Source organism: Oryzias melastigma, linkage group LG20 (genome assembly GCF_002922805.2).
Source record: "Oryzias melastigma strain HK-1 linkage group LG20, ASM292280v2, whole genome shotgun sequence".
NCBI lineage: Eukaryota > Metazoa > Chordata > Actinopteri > Beloniformes > Adrianichthyidae > Oryzias > Oryzias melastigma.
Window position 1 is genome coordinate 2,966,036 of NC_050531.1, and position 12,245 is coordinate 2,978,280.

Consider the following 12,245-nt stretch of genomic DNA (forward strand, 5'->3'; position numbering starts at 1 on the left):
AACCCTTTTCCAAATTAATTTTCGAATAAAACCAACACGTTTTATTCTTGCATCAACAGCTGATGTTTGGAGCTACAAATGAGACTTCAGTTTTGTACTTTTATGAACCTGAAGCAAACGTTTTGTACACATTTTTAAAATACAAGTTTCAAGTTCAAGGCCGAAAAGTTCAGAACATAACCTACAAAACATTTTTCACCATATTTCCCCCCAAGAGTGATGAGTTCTGACCAACCAATCATGTTTCTCTCCATCCAATCGTAGTTAGAGGAGGGTGGGGCTTTTATCCTGCTCATCCATGTACCACCCCCCACCCCCAAAACCCCTCCCCCTGTGGGGGAGGCCGAGCGCTCGTCCAGCACTTCCTGTGAGCTGAAGCTGATTGTCCTGGTTCCTTTGATAGAACTACATAAACACTCACCGTCACTGTCATCCCGGCATCACAACACTTCGTCCACCCCGCCCTGAGGACACACAAACGCACACAAACACACACACACAGCAGTGCGTTAGCCTCAGGCCTCGCGCTCCACTGGAGCCGTCACCCAGCTTCCTGTGAATCTGTGTGACCGCCGCAGCCGGAGCTCCGGGCTCCGAGTTCACACTCGGCGCCGCTCTCCCCGCTGTGGCCTCATTTGGTGGGAAGTCACTGGAGGCGTTAAGTCCAGCTCCTCGCCGGGCTTCAGACAGCAGAAGCAGATCATTAAAGTTCATATGCGCGGGTCACAGGGCGGAGAGACGCTTTCAGAAACAGAGGAATTGGAGCCTGAAAAAGGATTTTATTTAAAAAAAAAAACAGATTTTAACAGTTAAAGATTTATTTATTTAGAAGTAACCAGATATCTCGAGTTAATTACAGCTTCCTCCTATTTCTAAATAAATGAAGTGTGGGAGTCAAACTATCGGTTCCAGTGATGATGTTTGTGATGAAACTTGAGGTTGTGGGTTAAAGTCTGGACTCAGACATGTCTGATGTGTTCTCAGGACAGAGGTCGGCAACCTTTAAGAGCCATTTGTGTTCGTTTTCTACTGACCAAAGCCTAAACGGAGCCGCAAAGATTCACTTTAGCCTTTAAGAAATCTGGATTTGCATTCTTTTATTAATAAAAAATATGAATTATGTAAATTTTTTGGCACAAACAAAAGCAAAAATATAAAAAGAACCTAGCGTTGCTCAAAATGTGTTTTTTTTTTTTTTTTTAATGTTTTTACCTTTTACCTTAGTGTGCCAAATTAGCCAAAAAGCTAGCTCAATGCTAAATTACTAGCTAAATTCCAAAATAGCCTAAAATTCCTCAATAAACTAAATTAGTTAAAAAAAATTAGCATATTGCTAAAATAGAAGCTAAACTCCAATGTAGCATAAAAATCCTAGCTAGCAAAAATGTTAGCATGTTGCTAAAATAGAAGCTAAACTCCAAATTAGCATAAAAATCATCGTAGAGGCCAAACTAGCCAAAAAAACAAAGCTAGCTTGTTGCTTAATTTCTAGCTAAATTCAAAAATAGCCTAAAATTCCTCAGTAAACTAAATTAGTTAAAAACGGTAGCATGTTGCTAAAACAGAAGCTAAACTCTAAATTAGCATATAAACCCCAGTAAATAATAAATTAGCCAAAAACGTTAGCATGTTGCTAAAACACAAGCTAAAATCTAAATTAGCACACGTTAGCATGCTTCAAAAATATTTGGTAAACTCCCAATTTTTTTTAAATTACTATAGAAGGTGAAAACATAGCCCATAAATATATTTAAAGGTTTGTTGATAATCTACTTAAAATTTTGATTATAAAGACTTTCTCATTCGTTTCCTATGTGGCAGATTTTACTCAATATTTCAAAAACTATAAAGTTTATGAAACACAAGCAATAATGTCCTGAACGGGATGAACGTTTGATACCAAGTGAAAACAATTTTTCTACTTGGGGTTGAATTCAGTGTTAAAGTTAAAGACTACATTTTTAATTGATTGATCAAAAAGGGGCGTGGCCTTTAAACGTCACACTATTTAGCAGCTGTTTTCCAAGTTCTTTTTTTGTTGTTTCCCTGTTTTCACAAGTGACAGTGAACCCAGCAGGACGTCGTGAGCTAAATCCATTCAGGATGACGTGTTTTGTCAATTTTTCTGTAGAAATATTAATAAACATAACCTTCAGAATTTAAGGCATAGACTCACTTATTGCTCTTGTGTCCGAAAACTAACTGTAAATGTAATCACCTCACCGTCTGTCACATTTGTTTCAGTTATATTTACAGTATATTTTTTCCTTAAGCCTGTACTAAAAATGTTATATTTTTACCTGATTAGACATTTAACTATCATCCAAACTTAACCTTAAAACCAGACTTTTTCTCGACCAACAGCCGTTTCTGTTCCAGTAAATAGCAGCGTTCCGCTCTACACTTCAAACTGATGATCATTATTGCTGCGTAATCATACACATTATGTTACTCAGTCCTACACTGTGTGAACATAACATCTAAAGACACTATTCGCTCCATATTCTGATTTTAGATTTAGCTTTTTTGTTTGAATTGACTAATAAAACTCTAAAAATATCTGCATAATTGTATTTATTTATTTTTTATTAACTGCCTTTGATTTTTGTACTTGATTAAACTTTTAGTTTTGACTAGAAACTAAAACTAAAGCATTTATTGACTTATAAAACGTTACGCAGTTAAGGATCTGTTGTATTCTTACCTTTATCTTCTATTATTACAAGTTTTTGTAAATTGCATCGTAAAAACTAAAGCTTCAAATGTTGAAGCTGGACTACACCTTCTCTTTTAATAATTTCCGCCCTCATACTTTGATTAAAGCCTTAAGACATCTATATTGTTGTGCGTTGAGCTTGTTGCTCTGCCGTGTCCACAGTTAGTCTTTTGGAAAGCGGAGCTCTTGAGCAGCTGAACAGGCTGTAAATAGATGCACGCCGTATTTGCTGTCTCTGTTGGCTGTTGTGTGATAAACAGGAGATGCATGTCCCCTCATTAAAGCAGTTCATTGCTGTCGCCGAGGTGCGAAAAGCCCCGATGCATTAGCATGCCTGCCGTGCAGCCTCCTGTCAAAAGGTACTCAAAGGAAAATGAGGATTGATAGAGTCATGTGGAGAGGGGCGCTTTTAACCCTTAATGAGAATCTGCTTTTACTTTCCTGTAAAAGTTAGAGGCTTTGTAAAAGGTTAGCAGGTTTCTAATAAAATCTTAAAGGACAAACAAATAAATTAAAGCTGTGAGAGGCATTCTATAGGCCCAGGCTAGTGAGAGCTGAATGTGATCCTTTTATCAAAATGGCTGCTTTTCTGTTGGTTTTTCTCCATAGCAACCATTTTATGTTTTGTTCGCATGGGGATACCAAATAGATCGACGTATGTTTCAGAAGAATCGTCAAAAGTAAACTTTTGGATTTCCTTAGCAACGGAGGTTATTTGCTAACCACACCAACATTATGTTCATATCCAGTGTTATATCATTTTGCTCATAACATTTTCATACTATTCCTTTGAAAAATGTGCACGCATTAGGAGAACGCCACTTTTGCAAGCTCGCCACGCGTCCACCATTCAAAATATACTACTTTTAATTGTCTTCCAATTACTGACAATGATGCCCGAGAAGTTAGGAAGCAATTGATGAAACTCCCTTGGATGATTTTCTGATTGTAGCTGGAACGAAATGTGTTTTTTGAAAAATTCAAGATGGCAGCCTCTTTCTGAGGTCAAAAGTCGACAAAATTGCCGGAGTCGTAAATGTAAGCTGGCGGCATGTGTGCCAAATTTTGTGAAAATCGCTTGAGCAAAAGGTAATTTTTACCATATCGTGGAAAAATGAGAAAATGGCCAAATGTCAGATTTTGCCTCAAAATGGCCGCCTAGCCGTAGATCATCTGCACATCCCATAATTATTTCAAAACTTCCTTTGAATATCCCCGACACGAGGCTATTGGCTTCGTTACTGGATTCTAATTTGTAAATCTACAACTTCTACTTCCAACAGTTTTTTTACTGTAGCTTCCATATGATGTTCTAGAAAAAAGTAGCTAGTACTAAAGATGTTTTTGTTTTAAATTCAAGATGGCGGCCTCTTCTAGAGGTCAATGGTCAATGAAACTTCTGTGGTTGTCATAGACTCAAGCTGGCGGCATGTGTGTGAAATTTTGTAAGAATCGCTCGAACAAAAGTTTCATTTTCCTGTACGGTCGGAAAATGTGAAAATTGTAAAATCTCAAACTGGCACAAAATGGCCGCCAAACCATATGTGGTGTGTCCATACCATAATACTTTCAGAATGTCCGTTGGATGTCCCCAACATGAGTATATTGGTTTAGTTAGTGGATTCGATCTTTTTCTTTTCAAAGCAAAATTTTCTTTGATGGTTTTAACTCGCCATGACTCGCCATTCAAAATCTGCAACTTCTAATTCCTAGTTTTCCTTTGTAGCGAATACAAAAAGTGAAAACAAAATTCAAGATGGCTGCCTCGTGTAGAGGTCAAAGGTCAATGAAACTTCTGTGGTTGTCGTAGACTTAAGCTGGCGGCATGTGTGTGAAATTTCGTGAGAATCGCTCGAGCAAAAGTTTAATTTTCCCATTTTGTGGAAAAATGTGAAAATCATCAAATCTCAAAGTTTGGCACAAAATGGCCGCCAAAGTGTAGGTTGTGTGTCCATACCATAACAATTTCAGAACGTCCTTTGGATATCCCCGAGAATATTGGTTTCGTTGGTGAATTCTATCTTTTTCTTTTAAAAGCTAAATTTTCTTTGATGGTTTTGACTCGCCATGACTCGCCATTCAAGATCTGAAACTTCTAATTCCTAGTTTTCCTTTGTAGCTAGTGCAAAAAGTGAAAGCAAAATTCAAGATGGCTGCCTCTTGTAGAGGTCAAAGGTCAATGAAACTTCTGTGGACGTTGTAGACTCAAGCTGGCAGCATGTGTGTGAAATTTCGTGAGAATTGCTAGAATAAAAGTTTAGTTTTACTATATTGTGGAAAAACGCGAAAAAAATTATTTTGCCGCCAAACCATAGGGGGTGTGTCCATACCACAATACTTTCAAAACGTCCTTTAAATATCCCTAACGTATGTACTTTGGTTTCATTTGTGTCTTTTTAAATTTTCTTCGTATTGTGACCAGGAATCCTCCACCCACCCTCCACCAGCCCGAGCTGTGGTCACATGACTTCAACGACTTCATCTCCAGGTGAGCGTCCATGTCTTAAAGGAGAAACATTTTAGCGGCCTCTGAACTCAGACGTGCTGTCTTCAACCTCCCAGGTGTCTGATTAAGGACTTTGAGCTGAGGCCAAACGTGCTGGACCTCCTGCAGCACGTCTTCATCAAGGCGACGGTGGGCAGAGAGAAGATCCTGCAGAAGCAGCTCATTGAACTCACCGACCTCAACCAGCAAATGGGAGCGATCGAAAAGACCAGGTAAATCCTACTGGAAGTGAAGAAGACGTCCTGCTAGAGGGGTTTCCCTCGACCTCCACCCTCGTAAAAGCAGCAGCAGAAGTGAACAGTGTCTACATTTGAACCCTGTTTGTGTCATTGAAGCCATCATGGAAAGACAGACAGAAGCACAGACAGTAATGACAGGTAACAGCCACAGTAGGTCGCTTCGTAGTCCAGTGGGAGTTCATGGCGTTGCACTCCTAGCTTGTTTGCATGTTGTTGTGCTCTAGTTTTTATGTTTTTTGATTTACTGAAACGTTGCCACCATTAACACGACCATTCCAGTAGATTCTGAAGGAGAAAAGCGGCTCATTGAGCCGCTTTTCTCCTTCAGAATCTACTGGAATGGTCGTGTTAACCGTTGAAAGTTGAAGATTTTGTGTTTGAACGTCAAGTATTAAACTAGTTAAGATGAGAAATTATAACCATAAGATCTAAATCTAAAGATCTAAAGAAAACTAAATCCTCTGGATATTTTTAAAACAAATTTTATTGGTAAATTAAATCAAATTTAGCAGTTTTTACCCTTTAACTAACCAAAAAAGGGAAGAAAAAAACACAAAAAAAGTTATTTTTGTCTGCTGCTTATAAATATTTATTGAAGGCTAAATAACTACATTTTTAAAACTTTAAAACTATAATTTTTAACATAATTATGAACTAGATATATGGAATTAATGCTAGTGTGAATGCTATAAGCTGAATTTGGTCGCTAAAGATGCTAATGCTAATAGCTGAAAATGCGGAGATTGATAGCTAGAAATGCTAAAGCTGATAGCTAGCTAAAATATTAGCTGAATGCTAAATTAGCCTTAAAAACAAAAATTAACCTATTTTAGTCAAAACAGCTAACATGTAGCTAAAAAATCGCTAAACTTCAAATTAGCCTAAAAACTGAAAAAAAGGCTAAATTAGCTAAAACAGCTAGCATGTAAGCGAAAGATTAGCTAAACTCCAAAACATCTAAAAAATCTTAAAGAAAAAAAATAATTTGCCAAAACAACTAGCATGTAGCTAAACTCCAAAATAGCCTAAAAAACCTAAATTATCCAAAATACTGCAGCTAGCATATAGCTGAAATATTAGCTAAACTTCAAATTAGCTTAAAAAAATCTTTGTAAATGCCAAAATAGTCCAAAAAGCTGCAGAATTATGTTTTTTAAACTTTAAAACTTAACTTTTTAACATAAATATGAATAATAAAAAGGCAGGAATATTATTCCAGAATAAATCAACTTAAACTTTAAATAATTTTCAATATTTTACTCTCTATAAAATATATTTTGTCAAAATTATACAAGTTAAACATGAGTAAAAAATAACATTGAGCCTTTAATGATAATAAAATAAAATGATCTGGAGGGCCGGATCCGGCCCCCGGGCCTTGACTTTGACACATGCCCTAAAGGAACAAAAAAAAAATTGAAGCAGAAAATGTTTTTTTCCTAAAAATACTTAGGGGCTTCGTAAAAAAAAAAATGAAGTAATAAAAACAGGTTCTGGTTACTAACCAGAACCTGTTTTTCTAAAAATTAAAGTATTAAAAAAAAAAAAAGAATCTGGTTAGTAACAGATGTACACCAGATAGTAACTGTTTTTTCTTTCTAAAAATTGCATTTAATAAAATGTTCTAGTTATTAATTGATGCAGACCCCATAACTAATCTGAATTATTTTTGTATTATTAATATTTCAATTTTTGTAAATAAATACATATTTTTTTACATATTTTTTTCCTCAATTGCCCTCTAGGGCCTCCGTACCTCGGGGAGTAATACACACAATGAATAGTTTTTTTCAAATCATTGATGAAAAAATTGCATTTGAAAAGATTTGTGGAAAATATGCAATATTCTGATGTATCCACCTGGAGACAGTAGATCCGTGAACGTCTTTGTTTTCCTGGTCTGAGCTGGAATCTGGATCAGAACTGAACGGATGGATAGAAATGATGATGGTCGCCATTTTATAGTAATGAGAGGCTGTGGGTGGGAGGGGCTGTAAGCTAGCTGGAAAAATGTAAACAAAGGGATGATGGGAAATGAGTGCAGGCTTACTCGCTCAGTGGTGAGTTTCTAGTGAACTCCTGCTTCTCTGCAGAAGCTATATCCTTAAAAATGTCTTTTTTTTTGGTTAAAAATGTTAAAATTATAATTAAAAGATCAAAAGATGATTCGAGTCGGACTTTAAATCATTTGATTAAAATGAGAAAAACAAAAACACATAATTTTGACTGAATATTCTACTTTTTCAATTAAATTTTATTTATATAGCCCAGTATCACAAATCAGTCGCCTCTTTGAGCTTCATTCAAGTAATTTTACAGAAGCAGAAAGTCGGTCATAAAATATAAACAAAAGCTAAAAGAAACAGAATAAACAGAATAAAAGCCTTATTCTAAAAATGAAAGAATAAAAAACAAATTAAATCATGCAGAAAATTACAGAAAACAAAAAGAAACATTTTAACATTGTGACTTTTGAACTACATTTTTACTTTGTTAAAAAAAACAAACAAAAAAACACCTTTCAGTATTTTAGCCAAAAATGTATTTTTCAAAGTAAAAGCTTTTAAAGTTTCTGTGAAAATCTGGACTGAACATCAGCTGAGCTGCTGTATGTCGACTTTGGGAGGATTTCAACTCGAATAATCTTTATTTTTAGGCCTTTAAATAAAAAAATCCAGGGTCAGAGGAGTCAGAGTCTCTGCTGCACGAGTGCAGAAACATTCTGAGACTCGGGAGGCGACGAGTCATTTTCGATTCACGATGTGGGCAGGAGATCGCTGTTCTACGGGTTTGTGGGGATTCTGACGGATTGACCTGTTGACCATTCCAGGCATGAACGCATCCACACTAAGAAAGGAGGCCACCTGAAGATGCAGTCCGCCGCAGACGAGGTGGAAGACCTCGCCACCCTCGAAGCTCTAGATGAGGTAAAGACAAACTTTTGGGAGACTTTTTGTGTTTCTTTGAAAAGACGATGCATTTTTATGGAGTTGCTCCTGAGGAGATCGTTCTTCTTTCTTCTGGTCTGTGAGGGAAAGAAAACGAATCACCGTCGATCAAAAATCTTTGAAGTAGTTGATCAAACTGCAGCTCAGCTCTGACATGTTGAAGGATCCAGCCGACCTTTGGCGCCTGCGGATCTTTCCATCCATCCTTCATGCTGGGGGCTGACGTGATGGAGAGGGAGCAGACGAGAGGATTGATCGCTGTTGAGAATGAACGATAAATCTGTTTTTGTTTTTCTAAAAACGTTCTCGATTATTTACGGACCTCACTGACGGTCACAGATCGTTTTCGCAGTTGTATAAATTTCTGCGCTTCGGAATGAACAATTACCCCCAACATATGCGTGAAACGTCAGCAAAGTTTGCCCACACATAGTACCTGACGAAAATGACTTTTTGGGCAAAGATGATGACATCACAGCGAGCGAAACCGTACAAAAATGAAAGGACCGAAAATCTCTAAAGGAGACAAAAAAAACCCAAAAATTCAAAATACACAAATCAAACAAAAAAAACCTCATGTGTCGAGGATATCCAAGTAATATTTTAACATTATTATGGGATGGCTACACGGCTTGGCGGCCATTTTTAGACAAAGTGTGTGATTTGGCGATTTTCTCGTTTTTCCTTAATATTAAAAAAAAATTTTGTTTTATTTGTGCGATTTCCACAAAACTTTCCAAACATGCCGCCAACTTAAGTCTACAGCCACCACAGAAGTTTCATTGACCTTTGACCTTGTGAAAAAGTCGCCATCTTAAATAAAAAAAAACTGCTAGCCCCAGATAGATAAACGTTAAACGAAAACTTGTCCAAGGATTTTTTTATCAAATCAAATCAAACTTTATTTGTAAAGCACTTAAAAAAAATTAATTTCACTCAAAGTTCTTTACATAAAACATAGTCAAATTTTAAAAACAAAAGACAATGGTCACAAGCCCCACCCCCGCCCCTCCACACACAAACACAAACACACATAGACATGTTGCCACACCATGAAAGAATAAATAAATAAATAAATACTAAAAAGACAGAAAACAGAAATCTAGAAATTCAATTGTAATGTAACTTTTCAAGCATCATTGTGGATGTACTGTGCAAAAAATGTTGGAATTAGAAGTCGTAGACTCTAAATGGCGTGGACGTGGCGAGTTCGCAACTGTTGCGATCTTAGCTAGCTTGCATATTTTGTACTGGAATGTCGTAACAGTTGCGAAGAAAATGCTGATTCAGCTAAAAAAAACGTTGAAATCCACTAACGGAATCAATATACGTGTGTCGGGGATATCCAAGTAATATTTTGAAATTATTATGGGATGGCTACATGGCTTGGCGGCCATTTTGAGGCGAAGTGTGTGATTTGACAATTTTCTCGTTTTTCCTTAATATTAAAAAAAAATTATCGTTTTATTTGTACGATTTCCAGGAAACTTCACAAACATGCCGCCAACTTAAGTCTACAGCCACCACAGAAGTTTCATTGACCTTTGACCTTGTGAAAAAGCCGCCATCTTAAATAAAAAAAACACTGCTAGCCCCAGATAGAAACAAAAACCTGTCCAAGGAATTTTTTTTATCAATTGTTATGTAACTTCTCGAGCATCACTGTGGATGTACTGTGCAAAAAATGTTGGAATTAGAAGTCGTAGACTTTGAATGGCGTGCACGTGGCGAGTTCGCAACTGTTGCGATCTTAGCTAGCTTGCACACTTTATATTGAAATGTCGTAACAGTTGCGAAAAATTATGACTCAGCTGTAAAAAACCGTTAAATCCACTAAAGAAATAAATATGCATGTGTATCCAAAGGAAGTTTTGAAATTATTATGGGATGGCCACACGACCTATGGCTGGGTAGCCATTCCGCGTTTTGGCGATTTTTACGTATGGGAAAATGGACCTTTTGTTTGCAAAATTTTCCCAAAATTTTGCACACATGCTTCCAACTTAAGTCTACAGTGACTTCTGGAGTTTAGTCAACCTTAACTTCGGAAAGAGGCCGCCATCTTGAATTAAAAAGAAAAAACACTTTTAGTTACCAGCTACTATCGAAAACTTGACATAGGGATTTTTTATCGACCGTTTCCTAACTTTTTGGGTATCATTAAAAAGCGATTGGGGAAAAAACATTTTCCTATTAGGAGATTTAGGTTCTGAATGGCGTGCAGGTGGCGAGCTAAAAAAAGTGGCGTTCTCCTGTTACTTGCACATTTTTCTACGTAAAATTGTGAAAATTGAATACATTGATCCCAGGGTGAAGCTGAAGCAAATAATATAACATAGGATACAAACATTTAAGGAATGTGGGCGTGGTTTGCAAATAAGCTCCGTTGCTAAGGAAATTTAAAAGTTTATTTTTGGCGATTCTTATGAAACTCACGTCGATGTGTTCGGTGACCTCAGGTGAACAAAACATAAAATAGTTGCTATGGAGATAAAACCAACAGAAAAGCCGCCATTTTGAAAAAAGTGTTTTTTGCATCAATTTGTGACATACTTACAGGAAGATGGGGGGGAGGGGGTTCATAGTGAGGTCAAAGGTGGCACGTCGAGGGCAGTGTGTAGCGCCTGCGGGCCATACAACGCCGTTCGCACCTTAAATTGTGGTTTTGGATGCTTTTTTTCAGAACATTGTGACAGAGCAGCTCCAGAGTCGATACAGCAGAGATCAGATTTACACCTACGTCGGAGACATCCTCATCGCCGTCAACCCGTTCCGTACGATGGAGATGTACACGCCTCAGGTCAGTGGAACCTTCAACCAAGACTAGATCGGGTTGCTCAGCCTGTGATTTTCAGCTTTGGTCATAAACTTCCTCTTGACCTCTAACAGACTCTCTACATTCTTCCCTCATTTGATTTTTCTCTTTGCACATGAAGCATTCCTGTTTAGTTGACTCTTCTCCTTGCAGCACACTAAGATGTACATAGGAGCGAAGCGCACAGCGAACCCGCCACACATCTTCGCTGTGGCTGACATCGCCTACCAGTCGATGGTGTCGTACAACACGGATCAGGTACTGCAGCACACGGACAGAAGACTGGAACTTTTCACAAATAAATGACTTTCTGTGCCGAAATGTCATAATTTCTCAGATGCTACGTTCACGTTTAGAACACAGTGTTCATGATACTGGCGTGTGTGCTCTCAGTTGGAAGAGACTTGGTCCAAAATGTCGAAACAGGCAAAAACCGCAAATATAATTTATTTCCCCTTCTTGTTCCTAAATCAGTAACTCATTGTAATATTCTTTTTCACGTTGCAAAGTTTTATTTGAAATGAGTGTGTGACTTCCTGTATGCAGTGCGTTGTGATCAGTGGAGAGAGTGGAGCCGGGAAGACCGAGAGCGCTCATCTGCTGGTGCAGCAGCTGACGGTTCTGGGAAAGGTGGGTCAGTGAAGGCATCGTCCTGTCATTTCAGATTGTCTGCGCAGCTGTAGATAAAGGGCGCCTTCACACCAGGCTGACGGGTCCACGCTGGAAGTCCTCTCTGTGGACACACTGCTGTGTTTGAAGGTCTTCTGAGCTCCAGCACAGACAGAACAAGTTCATCCTGATCCTTTAGGGGGAAAAATCATTTAGTCAAGCATCACCAACAGAATGAAGTTTGTCAAAATATGTCCGAATTCTCTCCATAACTACTACAAACTACATAGAGCGGGCCTATCTAGTGCCTGGATTGTGTCTGAATTGCTTCACTATTTAGTGCACTAAAGTCAAATCCAAATTCTTCCCCAACCCTAAAGAGGTAGGAGTGTCCGAAATAGGTTATTTAAGG

At 37.8% G+C, this 12,245-nt stretch overlaps 1 protein-coding gene across 1 annotated transcript in view; it reads left to right on the forward strand.

Annotated features, from left to right (window-relative positions):
* myo3a (myosin IIIA) overlaps positions 1-12,245 on the forward strand; it is a gene marked incomplete in the record, with an annotated part of 78,414 nt that overhangs the window by 27,661 nt on the left and 38,508 nt on the right. Inside the window, 7 exon segments of the mRNA XM_024279747.2 lie at positions 5,139-5,204; positions 5,279-5,434; positions 5,558-5,599; positions 8,292-8,388; positions 11,093-11,209; positions 11,378-11,482; positions 11,771-11,854. Coding sequence (XP_024135515.1) covers positions 5,139-5,204; positions 5,279-5,434; positions 5,558-5,599; positions 8,292-8,388; positions 11,093-11,209; positions 11,378-11,482; positions 11,771-11,854 — 667 coding nt within the window.